Source organism: Sinohyriopsis cumingii, chromosome 12, assembly GCF_028554795.1.
Source record: "Sinohyriopsis cumingii isolate HCF-2022 chromosome 12, ASM2855479v2, whole genome shotgun sequence".
NCBI lineage: Eukaryota > Metazoa > Mollusca > Bivalvia > Unionida > Unionidae > Sinohyriopsis > Sinohyriopsis cumingii.
This window is the reverse complement of record NC_142972.1, coordinates 53,101,534-53,127,325: the sequence shown is the minus strand read 5'-3', so window position 1 is coordinate 53,127,325 and position 25,792 is coordinate 53,101,534. Positions and strand designations below refer to the sequence as shown.

Genomic DNA, 25,792 nt, shown 5'->3' with positions numbered 1-25,792 from the left:
GAGTAAAATGATTGGTTTTCGTCAGGGTCACACTGGGTAGACGTGATCTTTATCAAGTATCTAGCTTCTGTAAACTTCCAGAGGATGATCAGGTGACCACTTGTTTACGTTTTACAAGACCATATAACCCATGTTTTGGAGAATTAATCTCAGTAGAAGTTGGGCTGTTAAACAGTTAGTTGTATGTTGTGATATTTGGAGTTATTTCAAATTACTTGGATTTAAAAGGATTAATTCTGTTATTGTTCTGAAAAATACGTGTGTTATGTAAAATTGTTCAACAAGGACAGTTTATTTATAAAAATTTATTCAGCTATCAGAAACCGGAGTGATAATTCTTGTTTCTACAAGGAACTGTAGACTTCAACGCTACAGATTGCAGCATATGCCATCGTCTTCCATCTTGGATTCTTCGTCGGGATTGAACTTGAAATCAGTAGAACATTTTGTTATTAGGACTTCAAACAATTTATTCTTGGATACTTCTCAGATTTTTTTGGATTTGATTCTATAAAACCGTAAGTTCATATTTGTTTCATTTTTACAGAAATTTTTCAAGAAAATAAATTATTGTATTTTTTCAAAACTTCTTGTTTTCAATCTTTCTTGTGTTACTGTTTATTCGAACTTAAACAATTTACATAAGACCTGACTACAAGACTAGCAACAGTGCTCAAAATGCGTCATCTCTAAATTGTCCTAAACGATCCAGATTTCACAAGTAGGACATTAAACTTCATAGGTAATGGCACAAAGCTGCATTGCATTACATTCAACAGTTTTCAGTGGTATAATTATTATCTGAGTTGAACATGAGTGCAACAATGTTGGCATCTTAAAATAAGGCCCTGAGTTTTTAAGATGGGATAAAAGTGTGACCTATGCTAAAGGTATTAAAGAATAAGATTTCAGCGAACAAATTTTTTGTGCTGATATCAAACACTATAATGTTATTATGCAACGCTTTGGAAAAGATAGTTTTTCAAACAGCATTTAATCATGATAACTTCCATGTTAGTAGCAACAACTCTGATTAAAAAAATTATTAAAAGAAAGCATTATGAAGAATGAATTTAGTATTTCATGTGGAAAAAATGCATAAATTTATGCTGGGAAAATGTTACATTGAGCTTAATGATCCCGGAAACAATACAGTATATCTATAATAACTAAGAATTAAACAATTAAGTTAGAATGTATGCTCAACACTATTATTCCATGTGATGACACAGTATGTGAAGTGCTAATTTAAGTTTTAGCCATAGCAATATCACAAATTAAACGATATCCATAGAAATGTCAAAATTTGACACATATCATTAAATAAAATTTTAAAAGAAACTTTGAACAGTGCAAACAATAAAAGTACATGAATCTATTTTTGGACGGACACCGATAATACCTATTACAAATTAGCAGGCACAAAGTGTTATTTGCATGTTTTTGTTTCGTTTCAAGTTGCTGCCAAAGAACAGAATTTAATACATCTTTTCTACGACCCTGAAGTCCAGTTAATTGCACAAATAAAAATCAATTCTGAGCATCTGACTTGAAAAGAAAATAAGATATGTTGAATTGAAAGGATGTTTGCCTCAACAGCCTACCTATAACTTGTAGAAACAAGGACAAGGTAGATAACACATTTGACACACAAGGATTTGTTTTAGTCCCGTGGATGACCTATGGCGGGAAGACATGCAAGCCTATGGAAAAGACAACAACATGATACAAATACAATTGGCAGCGATATATATTTGCTCATAATACGCATGGGTTAACAATGTGTACACGAAAATGTAGATTATATTCACAATATTATTAGGGAAACCTTTAAAGAAAAGAAAGATTCAAAGATTCATGAAAGAGATGAGATTTACAACAGGAGACATAAGCATTTGCTGGAATAGGAAAGCACTGAATACTTCTCAACTTACTCAGGCAATAAAGCATCTGTACTAGAAAGGCTGAACAGGACTCCAAATTCTAGGATGTGGCAGTATTTCACTCAAAATGAACACGAAAATGTATTACCGTTTTGTTAAATATAATTCGCTGTTGCAATAACACTCATCACTGATGAGTAGACGTTTCTCTATTGGAAGTAAGCAAGTAGGAAAGCGGGATCAACGGTATGCATCGACATTTATGGTTACAGAGACATATGGAATATCTAAATTTAAAATCGCCGAAAAATGATTTAAACATGCAAATGAAATCATGAAATGTGCTAACTTTACCAAAGAAATATTCCAAGTCAAGCAAGCATTCGTATGTGGTTTGTAAACTGGAAGGCTTAAAGGGAGAGACAAATACAGAAGTAGTGTTTTATGAGCAAGTAAGACAAAAAAGATGACATATACAAAGTTGGAAAGATTACAACAATCAACGGTACACAATTCGCGTTCGTGAAATGTACAGGGAACCAAATGAAAACATTATGACATTACAGCAAGTGGAGCAAATACAATATATAGATACAAGTATTATGAAGAATAATAAGATGGGTTTTTCCAAAGGTAATGAGTTTTTATATGAAGAATTCAGGCGGAAAAAGCGCATTAGAATATTAATGAGTTCAAATAGTATTATATGTGCATTACTTTGATATATAACACCTTAGAAAAAAGCGAAGTACATCAAAACAGCATCATCAATCAATCAAGAAAGACACACACGATTAGGCGACTACACTATACAAAACTGTACATATTAGGTAATAAATGACCTCAGGGAAGAAATGAAAAGATAAAACATTAAAAAGTATAAAGTTGATAAGAATATCGTCTCACTAACGACGAGAAAAATGCACGATATATGTCATAAATAGCTCTATTAGATTTTAAACAAACTTACAGGTAATGAAAATCGCATAAATGCTGATGCAATAACGGAGGAATTTAAACTTCAGTCGAAATGTATGCAATGTATGTGTATCAACCGTGCAACAAGCTATGCATTTTTATGGACAAACTCTATCCATGTGCATTGTTAATACCTCTACGAAATTCGTACCAAAGGAAACTCAAACCAACTGATATTGGAGGAGGTTTGCATCACATGAATGAAATAAACTCCAGTGATCCATCACATACGTTGTGTACGAAGTATAATTATGCTGCAGGCAATGTGTCTGTCAAGGTACAAATAATTTAGCTCTGACGATGAATGTGGGAATTTCGACGACGTTAGAAAATAAGTAACTAACCCTACCAAACTAGATTTTAGTGGTAGGCTTGAAATATTTGTACCATACACACTAGCAGCTCTGTTATATAGGACCTGAGTGAGGGTGGTACGATTTCACCTGACTTATTATTTGCAGGTAAGGCAATGTTGCATATCATGCAAGGCCGCGTGGTGCGGCATAAAAATTAAGAATAGGAATACATATCAAATTGTCTCTGGTTCGAAATTTCAGAAAGGTGGACAATTATCTTTATTAATAAAAGTGTTTGGTATTACGTATTTTCACATTTGTTCAACTGTTGGAACATATTCATAATTTCTGGTTATAACAAGATCATATGTATGTACACAATAAACTACGACCACTTGCAGACTGATTGGACGGTTGACACGTGTTTATGATCCATGCCCATAAAAAAAATCACGCTCATGGCTACAGTAAAATAGAACAATGGTGTGGAATTACATTTATCATTATAACTGACACCTTAAATTCAGCACAGAATGCTCAGAATGTATAAACCTCAGTTTGATGTAATGTATATTTTTATTCCATGTTATTATCTATCTTTAGGCGCCCCGAGTGGCCGTGTGGTCTAAAGAGCTCTCCGTTACGGATCACTGCCATCTCACCTCTGTCTGCGCCGGTTCGAGTCTCTGATTCAGCCAATGTGGGTATGTGAGAAAGCTTGCCAGTAGCTTCTCGTGGGACGGTGGTTCTTTCCGAGGTTTTCCCGGTTTCTACCTCCACCATTAATACTGGCCGCCATGTATAACCTATCGTGTGCTGAAAAATGGCGTTAAACCCCACAACAACAACAATTATTTATCTTTTATAAAAACAATAGTTATTATGCGACTTTAGCAGGATTTTCAGTTTGGTGGTCGAAGAAGTTTCCCTATAAATATGCATAATTATTTTCTACATTCTTCGAACTTCACTTTGAACAACTGTATACATACATCAGTAATGAGAAGCAAGCGCAAAAGTAACTTTGTGATAACCATTCAGCAAAGGCATATATTTGTAATCTAATCAAACGCACGTCAAAGAATCATAGGGTCCAAGAAGAACGAATTATAATAATATTGCTCTATTAAGAAATGAAAGATAATTATTTTCAATAGTATTCAATTATCGAGGATGCTACTTTGATTGTTGCCAAAGTAATGTAATGCTTATATAAATTTTGATAATTTGATAGAACACAATTGAAGTTATAGCACTAGAGCACTCCTTTTCATTTAATACACCAAGATAAAAAGATAATTTTAAGAATAATGGATCACCACTTGTCCAAATCGAAACCATACATAAATCCGGGATCTGCTCCGGGATATATTATTAGTATTATGGCTACTTTCACAGTCACCATTGCACACTTTTGGAAAATAAACGTAGCAGGTTAAGAATATTTCGAGCCATTAAATGCAATCAATAGCATGAACGGATTGATAGCATTAAAACAAAAGTTGCTGACAAAACAATAATTTCTGGTAATTTGTTATTACTCGTAAGGAATCGAAACTAATAATAATGTCTAGTTGTGTTAATGCTTAAAGCACGCTAATTGATTCAGAGAAATATATCAAATTCACTATTTGAATATTCTTAATCTACTGGGCGAAACAATGTTAACACGTTAATATTTAAGTTAATGGCATCGTCGGTGCACAGTATGACCGTCCTTGTCTCAATGCCCCCAGGGTCCAAACCTTTCTGTTACTGATATATCATTAAATGACGGCTATGTAACCGGGGTGAAAAGGAACCGTCGAAGATGACTATAAAAATGTCCGACAGAAATGTCATGGGTTGGAGGTATAACAGAACGATAAAACCTAATTTATTGCCGCATTTCTGTGACGTTTGGAAGGAAATCTTAATTATACAACCATTAAATCATCCTCATAATAAAGTAAACCACGCGTTTCTATATATAACTTCAAGAATTTACATGAAGACAGTTATTTGTTGACAATTTATCACATTTCAGTCTATAAGCAGTCATAATTTATCACATTCCAGTCCATACGCATTGACAGTTTATTACACTTCAGTCGATAAGCATTATGAATTACAAATTAAATCCGTCGTGAAAATACAAAAACAAAAACCGACTATTCTAAGAGACAGCTTGGCTAACGAGACCACGGATTTGATGCTATGTTTTATATGTAGATGATCAAAACAGAGTTATACTAAAGTAAACAATAATTTGTCTTCAGATAGAATGTTTGGTGTTCCCAATGGCGATCTCCAAAAACATGTTTTAATGAATTTTAATGTGTTGTTCAATGGCCACTGTCAAAGAATCGCGTGCATCAGGTTCCTCGTTTTCTTAAGAAAGATATTATTGCCTTCTTAAATTTAGTTTGGAATCGGCAATGACACACCCCCATTCCAGAATCGATTTACCAAATGATAAGAGTGTGATAATACTTACAATCACATTATACTATTTTTAAACTAATATGTGCTTTCCATAGTTTTGCACAAAAAACGTTTACCGTTTGTCATAGAAGTCTAACAGGTATTGGTAACAACGAATATTGAATGGAAACATGTAAAGTATGTTGAGTCAATGAAACTTCGCACTGCTCATGTTGAAAACTATTTTAAATAACCTAATGATTTTAATCTACCTCTTGTTCGAAGATATTTTTTTATGCATTTTGACGAACCTCATCGTTGTGGAATGTCTACGTGTGTATGTACAAAAAAGGTATTCTTTGATGGAAGTCTCCATCGTGACCGCCAGACGCCCTCTGTTTGTCATCTTTGTCGAAACCGTTGGAAATCATGTCGTCTATTTGTGGTCAAGTTTAAAAACTGCTTTCTGGCACCTTCTTCTAAATCGTCAGAAATCGAAACTAATAATGACCTCTACATGAGTTAAGGCTGAAAATACGATGATTTTAAATTCGAAATATATGTTAAATTCATTGTGTGTATATTCCTAATCTACTGGGCAAACATATTTTATAATGTAAATGTTTCAGTTATTTGCATTTCCTAAAAACGACAGTCTATTCACAATTTGTCTTTCGTCGCCTCAAAGCCCTCAAGGTCCAAACCTTTCCGCGACTGATATGTCATTAAATGACAGCTACTGAATAGGGGTTAGATGGACTTGTCCAAGTTGACGATAAAAAATGTCTGACAGACATGTCATGGGTTGAAGGTATAATAAAGAGATAAAATCGTAATTTACCCTTGCATTTCTGCAAATAATTCAAGAAAATCTTCATTATGTGACCAATAAATAAACCTTGTCATAAACTAAACCATGCAATTTAATACATGACTGCACGAATTCACATGAAAACAGGTATTTGTTGAAATTTCATCTCATTAAGCATCTCGAATTACAATCAAACCTCTTATAAAATACCGCTTATTTTACAAGAGAGCTTGTCCAAAGACGCCAAACATTTTATGCTCTGTTTGATATTTAGATGCTCAAAAAGACTTTAAAAAAAGTAAAGGATGATTTTCTTCGGGGAGAATACTTAAGGGTTCCTATTGGGGATCACTTTAAACATGTTTCAATGCATTTAATGTGTGGTTGAAATTTAAGTTCAGTGGTCACTCTCACAGAATGGCGTGCATCAAGTTGCTATTACATTGTATTTTTATGTAAATATATTAGGAATAATGTTCACCGCTGGCTATTACCCAGGCATCATTATCTACTTAAATTTTGTGGTTTGGGATCAATACGCACGCACCCCTTACATCCCCCTCGATTTTAAACATGATTATGAGTATGGTTAGATTTGAATCGCTATATAAAGAGGAAGTATCATGTTTGATCCACAGTTTTGCTCTAAAAACGTTAGCGTTTTCGTAGAGTTTAACATATGTTGCAGACAATGAATATCGAATAGAAACATGTAAAGCAAGTTGAGTCAATGACAATTAGAACGTTATTTTAAATTAGCTAATGCTTTAAACCTATTTGTAATTTAGAGATATCTGTACGAAATTAGTGTGACACCTAATCGCTGCTTACATAAATGCATATTGTTAGCATATTGTAAGATTTGGTTACCATTATAATGGGATGCGTCTGCTGGGTGATAGTGAACTTTCTGAATATGGAAATAAAACATACATTAGGGCATATTCCAAATTATCACCGCTGTCTTGAAATAATATTTTTTACACTTATACATTTATTCCATAATGGAACGTGTGCTTGTATATGCTTGAAAAGGTATTATTTCATGAAAGTCTCCAGTGTGACTGACATAGCGCTTTTTATTTGTTTTCGTTTTCAAAATTATTGGCAATCATGTCGTCTGCTCGTGATGATGCTTAAGCGGTTATTCATACGTGTGGTATACATATATCAGACAACAGCACCAATTGCTAGAAGTAGAGAGAAAGCAAAGAAATTAAGAAAGAAGACAATGAAATATATCATTTTCTGCAAAAACAGCGAACGTAATGGTAAAATATTAGAACAAATGCAAGAACGGAGAGACAGCATCAAAATAAAAGTCCAAGGTGACATTTTCTCTTGGTCAGTGACATAACTCTGTTTTCCGGCATCTTCTTTTAAATCATAAGAAATCGAAACAAATAATGGCGTGTGGCTCTGGCGAGGCATAAAGCCCACTGCTTGATTTTAATTTAGTGAAATATATTTAACAAAGCCACTGTCTATATATTCATAATCAACTGGGCAAACACATATAATACATAAATGTTTCACTGTTTGTATCTTCCATATCTGCAGGGCGAAAAAAGTTAATTCATAAATGTTTTGACTAAAAACAAAAACTATCGTCGGTTCGCATTATGTCCGTCGTCGCCTTAGTGTCTTCAGGGTCCAAACCTTAAGGCTACTGATATATCATTAAATGACATCTATTGAACTGGGGTTAGAAAGAACTGTCAAAGATGACGATTCTATGTCCGATAGAAATGTCATGGGGTTGTAGGTTAATAAAGCTATAGAACTGTTATATACTCCTGCATTTCTGTAAAGTTTGCAAGGAAATCTTCGTTCTCTGACAATAAAAATAGTAGCTGCAGCGGCAAGAAGGGATGTCGCGCAAAGTTGAAACGAAAAAGAAAAAAAAAGATGAGTTTGCGTGAAATGGACGACATTCTATTCTTTGTTAATTTTTTAATTATTTCAAAATCAGTAGGCTTATTATGTTAGTATGTGCTGTAACTCGCTCTTAATTTCTTCCTATGTCTTATCCAGTGTCCGCTAGCTCAAACGTTATTAAGGAGTACAAAGTTGATATTTATGCTTTTGTTAAATGTTGTCACGTTTTTAGAGTACAGTTCTTTTACTTATTACACGTGAATATCTTAATTAACGAAATGTGTCACCCTTCACACAAACTATTAGGACATTACTACTGTATTAGATAATAATAATAATAATAATAAGAAGAAGAAGAAGAAGAAGAAGATGAAGATGAAGAAGAAGAATAGTTGTACTAGTATTTGTAGTAATATCATATTTACTTTTATTACATGTTTAAGTTTGTTATTTATTCGTGTCAATCTCTTTCTTCGCAGACCAATTGAAGATATTTACTTATACAAATGGCAACAGTTGTAAATACGTTTTTAAACAAAATAAAACTGTCTCATGCACGAAATACGTTTCATAAGTTATACTGCAGTCAGCAAAAGTATGAAAAAATATAATAGATCTTTATATCCTGTTAAAATTTAACAGGTCTTTTTATATTGTTAAAATAATAACAGATCTTTATATATTGTTGAAAACAACAGATATTGATATCTTTTTGAAATATACCATATCCTTATATATTTTTAAAAATACAACAGATATTTATATATTGTTAAAAATAATTTCCTAATCTTTGTTGTTCGCCCCGGATTGCATTTCAAACTTCACTGAAATATGGCTGTATAAAAATATAATGTTTGAGGAAACGGACGCTCATTTTGTTTTTTTATGACAACAAAATAAATATGTTCACTGACGCGTGATTTTATGAGTAACAAACATACACGCAGGAAATACGCCCTAAACGATCACATCAATATAATAATCCATTCAAATCGATTCAAAGCCTTTAGTTAGAACGTGCAAAATTCTTGAAATTGTTCTCCTTAAATGGTGACTTAATATTTATTTTGCATATTTTTCTGTTTAGCATACCCTTTCCTATTGCATACCCTTTCCTATTGCATATCCTTTCCTATTGCATATCCTTTTCTATTGTATACCCTTTCCATTGCATATCCTTTCCTATTGCATATCCTTTCCTATTGTATATCCTTTCCTATTGCATATCCTTTCCTATTGCATATCCTTTCCTATATATATATATTCGGTAATGTCAGTCAGATTCAGATCCTGTGGTTTAAACAGTCAATTATTGAGTAAATCTAGTCACGAAATCGGTTGGCACAACACGAAATCCTCGTCTGGAGATTATCAGTTCCTGTTCTAAAAATTTTATTCTACTAATAACCCCTAACCCCCCCCCCCTCTCTTTCTCTCTCTCTCTCTCTCTCTCTCTCTCTCTCTCTCTCTCTCTCACACACACACACACACACACACAACATATTTAGAGACAAAACGTTTACCATATGAAATACAGTTTTTCTTACAGTATCACGAATAAGTCAAATAACCTTACTTTACACGCACAATCTTAAGAAACTAGTCACAGAATGCCGTTCGTTTCCCAAAAACTATCAACTAAAACGAGATGTTCTGATAAGTTTAAATGTTAGTAACGGGATATCATTATAAATAAAACACTTTCTTTAACATGTAAATTATTCTGAAGTTCAACTTAAATTTGCAGAACGTTAATTCTTAACTGATCCACCTTCATCCGCTCGCATCGAACCGGTTAAAAAAGGAAAATGGTAATGCGATTAAATGTACGTGAAATAATGTTTGGAAAGCATAGTAGACCCTTAAATGGCTTTAGATGATGAAATTATATTTAATCAAACTCTTCCGAATATTTTAGCTTAAATTAGGACTTGAGATATAATGTTGCCTTAAAATGTACTAGGCTTGAATTGGAGAGGTAGCAGGGATTCCATCTGGACAAATTCAGATGATTCGTATGGAGACCGTGTGTATGATGAGTCATTACAAGGGTCAGGTACTTCTAACACGCATTGCTCCAGCTGCGTGTATTCCACCGTCACACGATCTCCATTGTGGGGTATCATAATAGCAAATTAACCTCGTATATTGATCTGAGATATCATTCAAAGGTACATTCTTGTTGTATTGTATATATTAAATGTCCTATAGGGAAGATAACAGATAAAACTAGTACAACTAGATCAAAATGATAGAGACTTGGTCCCTATTGTGTAATACATCTATGTACAAATTACAATATCCAAACAAGGTACGTCCTTAAAGAGTCATGTATGTATGTAGATATAAATCATTTATAATTATTACACATTTTTAGCGACAAATCTCGTTTGACGAGAAGCAAGGAAACAAAACACATTATGTCTAGAAAGACGGAATGGAAAGAAATGTCAATGGAATGAAAATTTGTCAAACAAAATGTATCAAAAATATTTTAGGATAGTCTTAAATATAAATATATGTGTTACTTGGAATATAAAGAGTTACAAGTTTGTATTCGTTTATAGACATCTAACAGTCTTTGTTGCAATACTTTGACATTTGATTTCGGTATCTTCGGAATGTGTCTAAACAAAGGTTCATTTGCTTCAAATAATTTCTGTAATTCATCACCGATTGAATCTGATTTCACTAACCTTCCTATATTATCTACCGTACTCTTCCTGAACACACACAATGAATCTAATAACACTTGATGAAAAGGTGCATATTTGTCTAACAACCTGTATCCATGAAATAGTCCGGATTCATTGTCAAGAAAGACTAGATGACCATCAGAACTTTTCTCCAGATTATGAGCGGGTCTGTTCATCATCTGGTCATTCCATTGTTTGTTGAACATGTTGTTGACCACTCTGTCCAAATTGGCTGTTAGATAATCAAAAATTATCAAATCAGACCACTGCAAAAGTTCACAAAGCTCGGATTGGGTCTTTGTTTTTAGATAGTCGTGGTCTGGCTGCAGACCCTTGTTATTTTGTTCCCTGAATTCGTGTGGAATGTATGCAGGGCTGAGACCATCTATCCATCGAGCCAAAACAAACGGTTTATCTTCGGCCCATTGGGAGGTGGCGATCTGATGCTGAACCATACTCCATTGGTTATCTCTAAAGTTGACAAGATGCAAAGTTGAAGGGGCGACGTTGTTCATACCCAGTAACTTGCTAAGGTAATAAGAGTAAATTTCCCCTTGAATCTGGTCTACGTTAAGCCTATAACGAACGCATGCTTTAGTAGCGTCATGGAATGTCAATAAACGATTTTGCATGCGTCCACAGCCCTCTTCTATTTTAAGTATTTTCTCTATTGTCACTTTCTTCTGCCATCTCTCATGGTCCTTCATGAAGAAGCCCAAAGGGCAAGCATTTTCCACAGATGGTGCCCAAATTATGCTGTCAACTAAAACATTGTCGCTTTCAAACTTTGGAATGGTTTGATTCTGATTGTCAAATGCTTGATGATTTATTTTAGAATTTTCGTGCTTTCTTTGGACCAAAACAATTTCAACAGCTGATTTGTCTTTATCGTTAGTACTCTTACTTAGGTCGTCCTCTCCTTGGCCCCCTGTGTTAGAGTACTTTGTATATTTAGATTTAATAAATGTATCATTGAAGATCAGTTTATTTTGCACGGAATCTACATACACTAGAGACTCTGGATGTTCACTGGATATATGACTTACTGTTTCGGAATGACCAGATTTGTCTTTAATACTCTCTTGAGCCTTATTGTTCTCACTGGTTACACTAGACGAAAGTGGGTAATAATGGGCTTGAGCTGATTGCTTTTCTATGGCCCCTGGCAAAAGTAGAGAAGCTTTATCCTCGAACACACTATTTGCTTGATTGTCGTTAGCTGTCGATTCGGGTTCTGTCCAACCATTCCCAAAGGTTTGTAGGCTTCTCTGGAACCGAATGCCTCCGAATGCATCCGGAATAAATGCTGCTGGTAAGGTCGAAGCAGGTAAATGTATCACAAGACCAAGAAGTAATCCGAATGTAAAACTAATTCCCATCATAAATGCAACAGTGAATAACTTCATCACATCGACGCTTTGATTTCACTCAAGGATAGTACACACTGACAATTAAATCCCTTATATGAATCAGAAGAACTAAACATCCAACTGAACGAAAACTGTAATGCCGAATTTGCAATAAATTTTAGAAAAACAAAATAGCGACATAAAAGTATATTACAAGTACTTAATATTGCACATGTAGTATATATTCATAAATTCTGACATATACACGAGTGTGTAAACCAGTCTCAGGAAACAGGAGACTCCGATCATGTGACGTGGATGCAATATGTAGATCTACTTTTCACAGAACTATTTACATCATTAGGACATGCGATGAACACTTAAATAATTAAAAAAGGTTATTTTGGGTCGTATACATTAAGTATATACTCTGTGCACGAATACAAATATCTCGTTAATTAGTGCCAGTAACTATAAATCCAGCCTAATCTGTCATACGCATAGCTAATGTTATACTCATGATCAACCTCGACTGGAATCCAGCTGAATCGCCCCAAGCTCTTTTTATCCATAAAAATATAATTACATTACTAATCACTAAATTCCGGTGAATGTGAAATATTTTGTCGGTCACTTCTGGTTAATAATCACGTAGAAATGGTACATTCCTAATGTGTCCCCGTTCTCCACTCTGCTGTCACTCGCACTTTGACTCGATTCCGTTCGTAATCTACAAAAGATAATAAGTTTATTTTGAATGAACTCCCTCTCTCAACCCATGTCGGCAGCTAGGTAAATATCGAACGTATGTGGCGAGTATTCTGCTATCGGAGAGATCTACTGTTTATGTTGTTTGTGCATTCATTTATCATCGTCAACTTAGCTTGTAGAATTCAATCACTGCGCATGTGCAAATGCTCTGGGCGGGACTTAGCCACTAAGCTTTTCTTACTTGACTGACTAATGGAACATATATGATTAGTAACCTAAGCGGGATCGTCGCTTGGATGTCATACAAATGGGAACAAAAGTGACTACAAAAGTATTATACCGCAAGAGAAAACTAGTTTGTGATTGGATTCAATAGCACAATAAGATAATATTCACAGGACAATGCGGACCAGATAACGTAAAAAGGTTGAATTGATTTTCCCTCCAGATATTATTTTTTTGCAGCTTTAGATTATTTTTGACTGGTCGGGAAATATACTGATGGGTCTAGAGTCGTAAAACATTACATAAGGATTTTGAATTTGAAAAAAAGAAACTAATTTTTCAATTATAAGACTTCAGATACGCACCCGGACAGTTAAACACCGAGTCCAACAGGGATGTGTGTTCTAAGTTATACACCGATTTAATATGCCGAACTGAGACTCTAATTCGTTTTTAAAATATAAGGTTTTAAAAAGATGTCACTGAAAATTATTTTATAAAGAGAAACAAGAATGGGAAAAACCGCTTTAACTATATTATGACTGTATTCACCTAAATCAGAAAGAACTCTGAACACCAAATTAAAACTATATTCATATTTCTGTCACCCGTCTTCTTTTTCTTCTTCTTCTTTTTATTATTATTATTATTATTATTATTATTATTATTATTATTATTATTAAGGAATATAAATAAAAAAGATTTGTTAAAATAGGCAGTTAACTAGAAAATAGATCAATATAAAATAAGGACAGAAAAATTAATCAAAAGCAAACATCTAAACATATAAAGAAAAAAAAATGTGCACACAATAAACAAATAACGACGACTGAATAGCAGAATCAAACATATTATGATTTTAAATATATTCATGTAACACGAGAGCAGACAAATGCAATGAACACTAGATGCACGAGCGACGGAAAGACTACATATTTATGGCAAATATATGAAAACATTTTTGCAACACCAGATTTTAGATGTTTACCAAGCCAATGGTATCTCGAGTAACAGACCCAAGATACCAAGACAAATTATCATTTGTAAGAATGTGAAAATTTCAATTTTTTTCTTTTCTTTTTTTCTTCTTCACATTTCTGTTGATTTTGTTGTTGTTGTTGTTTTAGGGTTTAACGCCATTTTTCAGCACACGATAGGCTATACATGGCGGCCAGTATTAATGGTGGAGGAAGAACCCGGGAAAACCCCGGAAAGAACCACCGACCCACGAGAAGCTACTGGCAAGCTTTCTCACATACCCACACAGGCTGAATCCGAGACTCGAACCCACGCAGACAGAGGTGAGATGGCAGTGATCTGTAACGGAGAGCGCTTTAGACCACTCGGCCACTCGGGGCCCCCATTTCTGTTGAAAGAAGTTGCAAACAAATCTCAATATATTTCGAAATAAAATTATACGTTTTCTTGGAAAGCATTGAGGCAAAAATATTTAGACTGATTTCCAACCCTGATCTTTATTCCGAGAAGTCGTGTGTTGATAAATAATAATATTGCGGACTTTGTATAGCGCCTAATCTTTAGAAGCTCTAAGCGCTTTACAACATTAGACAACACCTGTAAGATAAAAAACATAGTAATATTATTACAAAAACAAACATCATGAAATTAGAAAAACATTAAAAAAAATAATTAAAAAAACATGCTGAGAATATTTCAGGTAGGAAACATTATTATGTCTTTAAGTTTTAAAATACAGGCACCGATAACTGTGCCAAAGCATAATTAAGGCATGGCCATACGAATTTCCAGTGGCACTGACTTCTACAAAACTCTGCTAGCATGTGTTATGTGTTTTTGGTATCTCTATGTATGTATGCATGCGTGTATTAAGCAATTGCCCTTCACATGTTCAGCCAGCAAAATTTGGAATATAATTTAAGCTGACCTAGAAAACATCGTATTTACAACGAAACTATAAAAAAACGCCTCATTTCTTAAGCAGTCTACATTTATGCCGAATTTAATAGAGAACAGTAGAAATAACATTTAAAATATTATATAACAAACAACAAAAAGAAAAACAAACGTCAGATGAAAGGAAAGTGGAAACGGACGAAGGAGCCTAATAAGAGGAAGACAGAGAATAAAAGAAAAATTGATAATGCTTAGAATGATTACGCTTATAAAAAAGATGATGACGATGATGTAGGAAATGATACAGGTGATGCTATTATTATTATTATTATTATTATTATTTAATTCTCCTTCCTCTTCTTCTTGATGCATATAGTGATGACTTAAACATATCCAATCATCACAATGACAAAACGACAGTCATCACAATGACCAAACGACAGTCATCAATTTGATAAAACGGGTCATCACAATGACTAAACGACAGTAATCACAATGACAAAACGACGGTCATCACTATGACAAAACGACAGTCATCACAATGACCAAACGACAGTCATCACAACGACAAAAACGACAGTCATCAATTTGACAAAACGGGTCATCACAATGACAAAACAACAGTCATCACGATGACCAACCGACAGTCACCACAACGACAAACACGACAATCATCAATTTGACAAAACGGATCATCACAATGACAAAACGACATACATCACAATGACAAAATTATAGTCAGCACAATGACGAAATGACAGTCATCACAATGACAAAAAGACAGTTATCACAATGGCAAAACGACAGTCAGCACAGTGACAAAAACGACAATCACAATGATAAAAACGACAATCTAGTATTACCTGCCTTACTTATTTTGTGGCTACTAGGGCGGCAATTGCCCATCGCCGCCTGGCCAAATTTAATTGAGGTACAATAATCAACGAATTCAATTTCACACACACACACACACACACACACAAGAAATAGCCGCCACCAGAATTTAAGCTAGACCTGTTTCCCGACAAAATTCTGGATGTGATGTTATGTTGAGGTACAATAATCAACGAATTCAATTTCACACACACACACACACACACACACACACACACACACACACACACACACACACACACACAAGAGATAGCCGCCACCAGAATTTAAGCTAGACCTGTTTCCCGACAAAATTCTGGATGTGATGTTATGCCTCGAAACATATAAATCTGTCGGCATGATAGGGTTTCTTTTCGTACGTTCTTAGATTTCCAAGCTCAACCAAGCGGAATTTAATACTTAGATATATATGTGAAACTATAAATGAACGGTCTTGATCCACAACAGTAAATGTAAATCCGTGTCTTAGTACTTGCTCTGCTATTTGGTTTTCCATAACACACATTCATTGTTGAACCTAAATACATTGTCACGTGTTTGTATACTCAGTACATGGTATGGGTTATTTGCCCCCGTCCCCCATGTGTTAACGATATACATATGCTGGAAACTTTATTCCGTTGTCATTAGAAGTTAAAGAATTGGACGTGAAAGTCCAAATATCATGAATACATCATGAAAGACAAATTGTTCGCAAACGACCAAAATATAATGCAATCTGTAAGACAAACTGTACGCAAACGACCAAAATATCATGTAATTTGTAAGACAAAATGTGCGCATATGACCAAAATATCATTCATAAAGTATGAAAGAAAAAGCATTTTTCATTTTAAAAATGTTACATATCCTAAACGATGTTGTCACAGTTGCAAGTTAGTTTTTTAATAAAATAAAAGTGACTTAAACATATCTAAATAAGCTAATTCAAATATTTAGTGTGAAAGCAAAATTGCTTACATGATCTTTGATTCAGTCTATTTGCTCGTGTGATATCATCGGACATTGTATAGTAAAACATACTAAAGAAAAACAATAGACTGGTATGCGAAGTTGAGAAATACAAGAGGCTAGAGTTAGGAGCTGAGATACTGTGAAATTTGAACCCTAAATCCTCAAGGGATAGTATTGCAACATACTGTTTTGAAATATTATCAAAGATTTCCAAAGGTTAGTAATAAACAAATAATGTCACAATGATCGGTATATGATTAATTCAAAAGAGTAGATGATTAATTTCAGCAAGCTTACATCAGAATGCAAGTCGTAAAGACTAAAATCCCGCTGCGATCATTAAAATGCCAGAGTTGTCAATTTCCCACCGCAACGTTATGAAAGCAGTTCTTATATAACAGTTTTTTTCCCCTCGTTCCTTTGATCAGTTCAGAAGGTGGGGGAAACGGAGGTTAAATCTCCCCAGTTCTCCAATTAGGCATTGTCCAGACACGGTGAACAATGAAACCGAGAGGCCAACTCGACTGTTACCACCTTAAACCCCACTGTGTCTGTGTAGCAGAGGCGGAAAGCACTTCACTTTGCACTGGGCGTACACAAAAGATACCGTCAAGATAATTTCTAATTTGCGAAATAAGGCAGCAAGAGATGTGGAATATTATTCACGAAGAATATAGGATGAAAGCATGCCCTCTGGCATCTGTTGGATAATTCCGCCAATTTGGTTTTAATTTTCTATTTTAATTTAGACGAGCAATTTCAGGGGCGAAGGGCAAGAGTACGGCCCTTGAAAGAAGTCACCACACTTATTGAGTTACTTTATATTTCATTCATTTCTCTAAATTTTGTATGAAATCCAATGCCTTAGTTATAAGTTCAAATGCACCAAGACCAGCTTAATTGTGTTAGGTAGTAACTTATGAAGACTCGGAGTACGTTGTGTTGCATTTTCTAGAAATGGTTGCATTTCAGTGAAATGACCGGAATGTTTAGTGGATGTGACCTTTCCATGACATTACGAATTGCATCCATTCAAATGCAAATAGGTTCGACCCAACAAATAGTTTACTTTCTGTTTTGGACTTCAATGCTGCTTTCTACCGAATTCAAATAACTTATATCATAGGTCAGAAAATCTGCAGGAGAAGTCAGAGAAAAATATAAAGTTTGTCACTACAGAATTTATGGGGAAGCAATAATAGACAAGTGCACGTGCTGTTAGTATATGCCATTCTATATATAGGAATCAGTTTGTTAGTTTGTCTGTTTGTTCTTCCTTGCGTACGGTACACATAATCCTTTTCGCAACTAGTCGCAGTTTTTAACGGCATGCTACGAAATTTTACGATCACCAAAATATGCGCATATCAACAAATCGAGTTGCTGCCCTGTCGATATGCAAATAATATAGTGCATAACGGAATCTTGTGAACTGGACAAATTTGCAGATTTCAATGGATCGGCATCAAAACTGAGAAAAGTTATAATGCGCATATCGGCAATTTTTTAAAAATATCCGGACATCTGAGTTATTGCTTTGTTTGACTTGCAGCCCGATGTGTAATATAATCTTGAAACGCAATTTCTAACACAGCTTTCAGCAGATCGCTACGGAACTTTACACATGTTATGGGCATAATTTTGAAGATTCTCGCAGTCGAATGCAGAACAGTTCAGAATCTTGTTAATGCATATAGTCCCACAATGTCGATGGATTACTGTGAAACATACTGCATAACATGGTCATCATAGTAATATGCAAACAGTAACAAGTCATTGCGCTCCAAAACTTTTTATAAGAGTGAGTGCCATTTATTGTATTACAGATTGATATAATATCCTACAGGCCTCACCGAATTACTGTGAAACTTTAGTAAATTATATGGTTATAATCAGAATTAATGCACGTTGACTACAAAGTACACTATTTTCAGATGAGCTATGCCATTTTAACGACTTCCGGCTCATCTCCATAATGGAATAGGGGTGAGATGCGGGACGGGGGTGGGGGTGGGTGGGTAAAATTTATGTAATCATAGTACATGGCATTTATCTAATTATTAATAGTAGGCATTATAATTTCAATGTGAATTATCCATCATGTTATTATCTTGTTTTCCATATTATTATTATTATTATTATTATTATTATTATTATTATTATTATTATTATTAAATCCCTTGCACTTATTGATGATGTATACAAAATGGATAGTACACATTGAAATTCTAATGCGTATTATTAATATTCAAATGAATGGATTACATAAATAAACCCCGCCCGTCCCACATCTTACCCCTTTCCCAAGATGGCGATGAACCGGAAGTCGTATACTAATATAATATTATTATATGACTTCTGGTTCATATTAGTATTACTATTTGCATTATTATTATTATTATTATTATTATTAGTATTATTATTATTATTAGTAGTAGTAGTAGTAGTAGTATATTATTGAGAAGGACGTGGACGAGGAGGACGATGAGGAGGTAAAAGAAGAAGGATATGGATAATAATAATGAAATCAGAATTATACCTTGTGTTCTCGTATTGGTTGTCCCCTTCGTTCATTTATTTCAGACTCAACGAGCAGTTTTCTTTTAGAAAATATTGTGACATTCTTTGAGCATTCTTCCATAAGCTGTCTCTTTCATTTTCCAGTGAAAAAAGAAATTATATCAAATGAAAAAACAAAATGTACTTGGAGTTTCCTTTTCAATGGATCGGTATCATCGGTCATTTCTGAGCGATTACATACTATTTACAGATCAATGGTATAAGTATATGGACAATGACCGATTAATCAGGGGAGACAAGCTCTTGTTTAACCAACATATTATGAATGACGTATCTTGTCTGGAAGCAAGACATGAAGGAATGTATCCTAATTCAGCGATGACATGAAGCCACCTTGATAATAATAGAGGTTAAGCTTTAGCTTTAAGGGTCTTGTTACTCTGGTTTGATTTGTAGGAGAGCGATCTGTCATTTCCTTGTCAAGGTCTCTGGCTTAATGTTGTCAGTGTAAAAGACCAGAAATTGACAACCTAAGAACGTGTTCTCACTAACAGTAAGAAAGTGTGATGCTTTTGCGTGCAAGATGCCGGACTTAAGCTGTCTAACAGATTTCTGAAATAAAAGCGAAGTAATGGGTTTCGTACATGCAATTCAGAATCTGTTCTAATAAATATTCACTGTTTGGTTTATCATTGTGAATAAAACAATGGGATTAAAGTGGCTTACCTATAGAATGGGCATACCTATACAAGTGGCTTACTGATAGAAAAACGGTGACATTATTATGAATTAATGTCAAAAAGTTCTAAACCATTCCTGAGTGTGTATTGTATCAATAAATCAATATCGCTGATTTCTAAAGCTGTCTTCTGGAAATCTCCGCTTTTGACAATTCTGTTATTGTATATTTTAAAGGAGAACGCACTGTATACATCGAAAGTTTAATTCAGAAGGGTTATACGTAATGCAAAGTACGCAAATCATAAAGGGTGATTTATCTGCTTTTTCCAGCAATACATTCATTTTACTTCTCTAGCTTAGTATAACAATTACCAGATTTTACTGGAATAATTTTTTTTTAAAAAAGGCAAACGCTGAAAACATAACCGTTCCCAGCACAAGGGCGGATCCAAGAATATCGTTTTTGAGCAGGCGGAGATGAGGGATAAAAAGTAGGCAAAGGATCTGTGGGATGGAACCCCAGGTGAGGGCCGAGGGGCTAAGCACTTGCATTGTAGGAGTTTCCAGGGCATACTTTTAATCATGTAACTGTAAAGGAAACTTACTGTAGAAAATATTCATGCTGAGTTAAATTGATGGGGAGGAAGTGTAAGCTGGCTCCGTCTTCCACTCCCCGCCCCCGTCTTAGATAAACTTAATTTCATGCATTTAGGAAAATGGAATTAACGCGAAAGTAAGTAGGCAAAGCGGTTGCACTACGCAAAATGCCAAAAAGTTACGTAAATAACTTATCTTACCATCTTGAGTGAGGTTATTAAATTTATATCAGTGACTGAATAACTTTTGTTGAATAGACTATTGTAAAAATGGAATGTTATTGGTGTTTAATATCAGACAAGTACGATTGACTTTCGTGAAACTGTATCGATCCAAGAGATCTGAGTGAATTATTGACTGTTTACTCCTGAGGACAAAATGACTAAAAATAAAATACGAGAGAAAATAGTTCTGTAAGAAACGTAGATTGTTGAAGTCTTACATGTAACCACTAGTGATAACGCAGAGTCATCTCTCGTCGTTACAGTCAAATAAAATGTAATTATAACAAACCACAATAAAGCTATCAAGTGCAGAATTAATTTTTTTTTATCCCCACATATCAGAGTAGAGCTCATTCGTAAGAACGCAACTGTCTAGTTACAAGTTATTTGTCAATCGGAGGCAGATCGCAACTGTCATACAAGATCGCGTTGCCTGTCAACTGTCATACAAGATCGCGCTGCCTGTCAGTTGTCGGCAAGATTGCAACTGCCTTTCAAGAAGAAGCACTACCTGTCAATTGTCAGCACTTTAAAAATATTTGTTATAAAGCACAGTACGTTGTTGTCAAACAACATTTTTAAAAAGCAATAGATAATGGATCTTCCTCCATTCTTATATATTCTTTACACTTACTAGAATTGATTTGAAAATAAAACCACCGAAATATTTAGGAATAAAAATGCTATCCTTTGAAGGACTGTAGAGTTCTTGTACCTGACCATGTATTCTTATACAAACGTTTTTCTTTTTTTCAAGTAAGAAAATCACGCTAATATAAAATCTGATCATTCAGACATTTTGTGACTGTACGAAGATGAAAGTTAAATTTTTTGCCTATGGCAGCATGGCAGCTTGACTCATAATTCCCATCACACAACCTTTATGGGGGGGGCAATAATTAAGTTTTGTGGGGGTGGGGTGGGGCATAATTTCTTGTAATGCCACTGGAATGTGATGTTTTTCTCAACGTTGATTCATCCACTAGCGCTCTAAACGACAATGTTTGCATTTTAATTGCAAAATCACATCTCTACGGGGTAAACGAAAGATGAATACAGTATCATAGACAACAGTTTTGCCTCTACCGTCAATGTGAAATACATAACTTGTCTTTGTATCCAGTCTTGTACATATTGCTGTCATTCTACTTGTCCAAAGTTTCTTCCAGGTCTTTTTCATTACTTGATTCAAAGTTTTACATTAAAAAGAAACCCGGTTAAGTTATATTATGTATTCAATCGATATACTTCACTTTTTATTGCCTCTGTAAAATTTGAGCATATGTGACTCACAAGTTTAGAAGAAATCATAATTTGCTATCTCATTTCTTCCAAAAGAGGTTCGCCATTTTCGTATAAAGAGCGTTTATTTGTAACATGAAAATGACACTTATTGCTATTGCTGTTTTAGACCTGTCAATCGTCGCGTGTAGGAGCGCGCATGCGTGTGTGTGTGTGTCTCTTTGTGTGTGTGTGTGAGATAGAGAGATTTTATAATAGTAACTCGTATGTGAAAAACTGAGCTTACTGCATTTTTCAGTCTCAAATTATCGGATACACGGTTCTGCAAATTAAAAAACACGATGAAAAACCAATTGTTCATATTAAATTTCATGTAATTCATGTTGCCTACGACCATAACAAGTCTGACAGCTGCTTTGAATGCATTAACCATGTCAAATTATATGTTCTGTATATGACCAGTTAATCTGGGTGTTGTGGTAGGCTTAGATCGTGGACCTGCTTACACGAATCAATAGGACAAAAGCAAGAAGCAAAACCAAAATACAGCTTTCAGAATAACCGTGTGATTTTCATTTATAAATAAACTTAATTTCCATTTTTCTTCAGTCGAATACATTAGAAGAATTTGGACTGAGAAAAGCAGATTGTGTGTAGATAATATTCAAATTGTCTGTGTTTGAATAATATTCAGATTTTATGTGAATAGTATTCAATTTGTGTGTGAATAGTATTCAGATTGTGTGTGAATAGTATTCAGACTGTGTTTGCGTGAATAGTATTCCGATTGTGTGTGAATATTATTCAGATTGTGTGTGCGTGAATAGTATTCCGATTGTGTGTGTGAATAGTATCCAGATTGTGTGTGAATAGTATTCAGATTGTGTGTGAACAATTGATTTACTACTAATGTAGCTGTAGAATATTTATGCATTTATAGCTTGAAAAACAACAGACAACACATGTCGATAGAAATTGGATGCAAAACGTTAGTACATTAACATGGTTAATGCATTCAAAGCAGCTGTCAGACTTGTTATGGTCGTAGGCAACATGAATTATACATATACTCGAATAAAAATGTGTACATATTAACAATTATCAACCGCGAGTTGTGCCGTTGCGACGACACAGAAATATAAAGGGAGTTAAATCAGTTAGTTATGGAATATCTGCATACATGACTAGCAGTACTAATTCACCTCGGACAGTAAGTATATGAAAACACCACGATATTAAAAATTCAGTAAGTTGGGATTTCTAAATGCTCATGATCAAACTTATGGTTCTCTGTATATATTCATACTTCATTCAAGCTTAGGCATGACAAAAGAGACATACGAGCAGAGGCGTTTTTCAACACAGATGCCAATTTCAGTAAAAAGTAATGCGAAGTCAGTCAATGATTTTTTTTAAAATACAAAATACATTAGCAGAACATTGCTGTTCTTTTTCATTTACAAATGGGACAAGATCTCTAAAGATTCGTTTTCCAAACATTTTATTTTTTCACAATGAACCAGTCAAAGCCCTTTGCACTCATGTGTACTCTATTTTTCAGTCATAAATTCATAGACTCACATTTTTCTTTCAAGCACCAGGACTTTTATGGTAGAAATGGCCCGGTGCTAATTAGTTTTGGACTAAATCTTGATTACCTAATTAGCCACAACTTTGCAAATTGGAAGGAAAGCTTAGAATTTAATAGGGTTTAATATAATTACTATTAGGATAAGTGCCAAATTTTCAATTCAAAATAAAACCATTTGACAGATTCTAACAACGGTACATAACGAGTCTGTGGCTTTCGTTTTCAAATTTGTTTCACAAGCAAATAAAAATCGAAATGTTACATTTTACCATCAAAAGTAGTAAGCTTTCCGGGTACTAAACTTTATCATAAGATGACAAATCAGCTGAGATATCAACACATCTGTAGATGATAATACCAATAAATAAAGTAAAACACACGAAGGACGCTAAAGTCGAATATCTCTTTGCAAGTACGATAGCATTTGAGCTCTATAAAAGCCCGTTTATCTATTTACTCGTCTTGAAATGTGCTCTTTATCTGGGATGTTGGATGATATAAAACTTTGCATCCATCCATCCAATCATCCGTCCATGCATGCATGCATGCATACATACATACACACACACACACACACAAACACACACACATATATATATATATATATATATATATATATATATACATACATACTCATTAAGAATTCAGCTGCCTCTTCATAAAATATATTTTGCATCTAGACAATGTACGTGATTCTGCGGTAATAAATCAACATTATGTCTCCAGTCAAAGGCATAAAACAACTGCATATTGAATGTATACCCAAACGATCCAACGTGCGTATTTATATATTAAATCTGACTTGACAAAAGTAAATTGCGTAAAACAGAACAACTGAGAATCTAACTGCCAGCACGTCATTGTCTGGCAAACACTTGTTTTTTCAGTGTGTATTGAAATATTTGTTCCTAATCCTTGTACCCTAAGGATATAATGGAATGAACCACTATGAATAATTAACAAAACAAAATATAAAAAGCCACAGATGACATAGCATTATTGTCAAACAACAGCAGTCAGAATGAAGAGCGGCATAATTTCAACTTTTAAAATGAAGTTTCTTATATAATACGTCTCTAACGTCAGGGTAAGTTGAGAGTAGAATGTTGGCTATAATTGCAATGCTTCAGATTTAGTTTAAGTACTATTTTTGTATATGACTGTGCACAAATTATGTTCATAGTTTGATTAAAATAAATAAAAAATATTGCAACTGTATTTGTTTTTCTTTCGACATTCTGTGAAAATAAGCTGATGAGTTATATTACCACGTAATTGTTACATTTTAGATATAGTGTGTGCAGTTTAATATTTTTGAAATGTCAACATGTTGACAGATCACTTAGTATGAATCTGATTGGTCCAATTAGGTCCATGAAATTCTTGTGTACTCTTTAGTGATTGGCTGCGACCGTGGGGATTTTCCTAACTCCCCTTTCCGGAACTTTCTTTGTTGCTATTGCTATCTACGTAAAGCGGCTGTTTTTTTTTTTTTTTTAAGCGACTGGCCAAAGGGTATTGTGAAATGGGACTGGGAAAGGGCCAATTTAACCCAAAGAGGTTAGTTACAAATAGATTATCGTATTATCGTATTAGTCAATGGATAGGTAGGTGGTGGAGGCACAAACCTGTTACTATCAATCCAACCCTTTGACAAGTGTGCTCTAACTGTTAACTTATAAGAATAAATTTTGTTATTTTATCTATTAGGAGTTAAATCACATCTGTTTCGAAAAGAATGCCGAAAAATGTCGGTCTCACAACCGACAGAAAGTTATCTACAAAATAATATAATGCAAATATCCGTTCACAAATACATGTACATTAAATCTGGAATTACTATACTTGGCAAAATATTTTATCTAATTTAGTACAATTTCTGCACCCATTAATCATCCCATCGCATGAATATTCAACAACTGGATTGCTACGTTTTCTACCGTGTACAATAGTGCATCTATTGTAGTGGAATTGAAACACTTTA

General features: G+C 34.4%; 2 protein-coding genes across 3 annotated transcripts in view; both read right to left on the bottom strand.

Moving 5' to 3' along the window:
- The window catches only part of LOC149786449 (four-jointed box protein 1-like), a 126,327-nt gene that overhangs the window by 70,706 nt on the left and 29,829 nt on the right, over positions 1–25,792 (bottom strand). The gene's annotated exons all lie outside the window — the stretch shown is intronic.
- Positions 10,493–25,792, bottom strand: part of LOC149786448 (four-jointed box protein 1-like) — a 45,136-nt gene continuing 29,836 nt past the window's right edge. The window contains exons 1-2 of one of the 2 annotated variants that reach the window (XM_089976893.1): positions 19,493–19,609; positions 10,493–13,024 (exon numbers count right to left, since the gene is read on the bottom strand). In XM_089976893.1, the coding sequence (XP_089833019.1) occupies positions 10,774–12,351 (1,578 nt within the window). In that variant the 5' untranslated portion in view covers positions 12,352–13,024; positions 19,493–19,609 and the 3' untranslated portion in view covers positions 10,493–10,773. Of the gene's footprint in view, positions 13,025–19,492; positions 19,610–25,792 lie in introns of those variants that run through there. The other variant, XM_089976892.1, reaches the window with a different exon arrangement.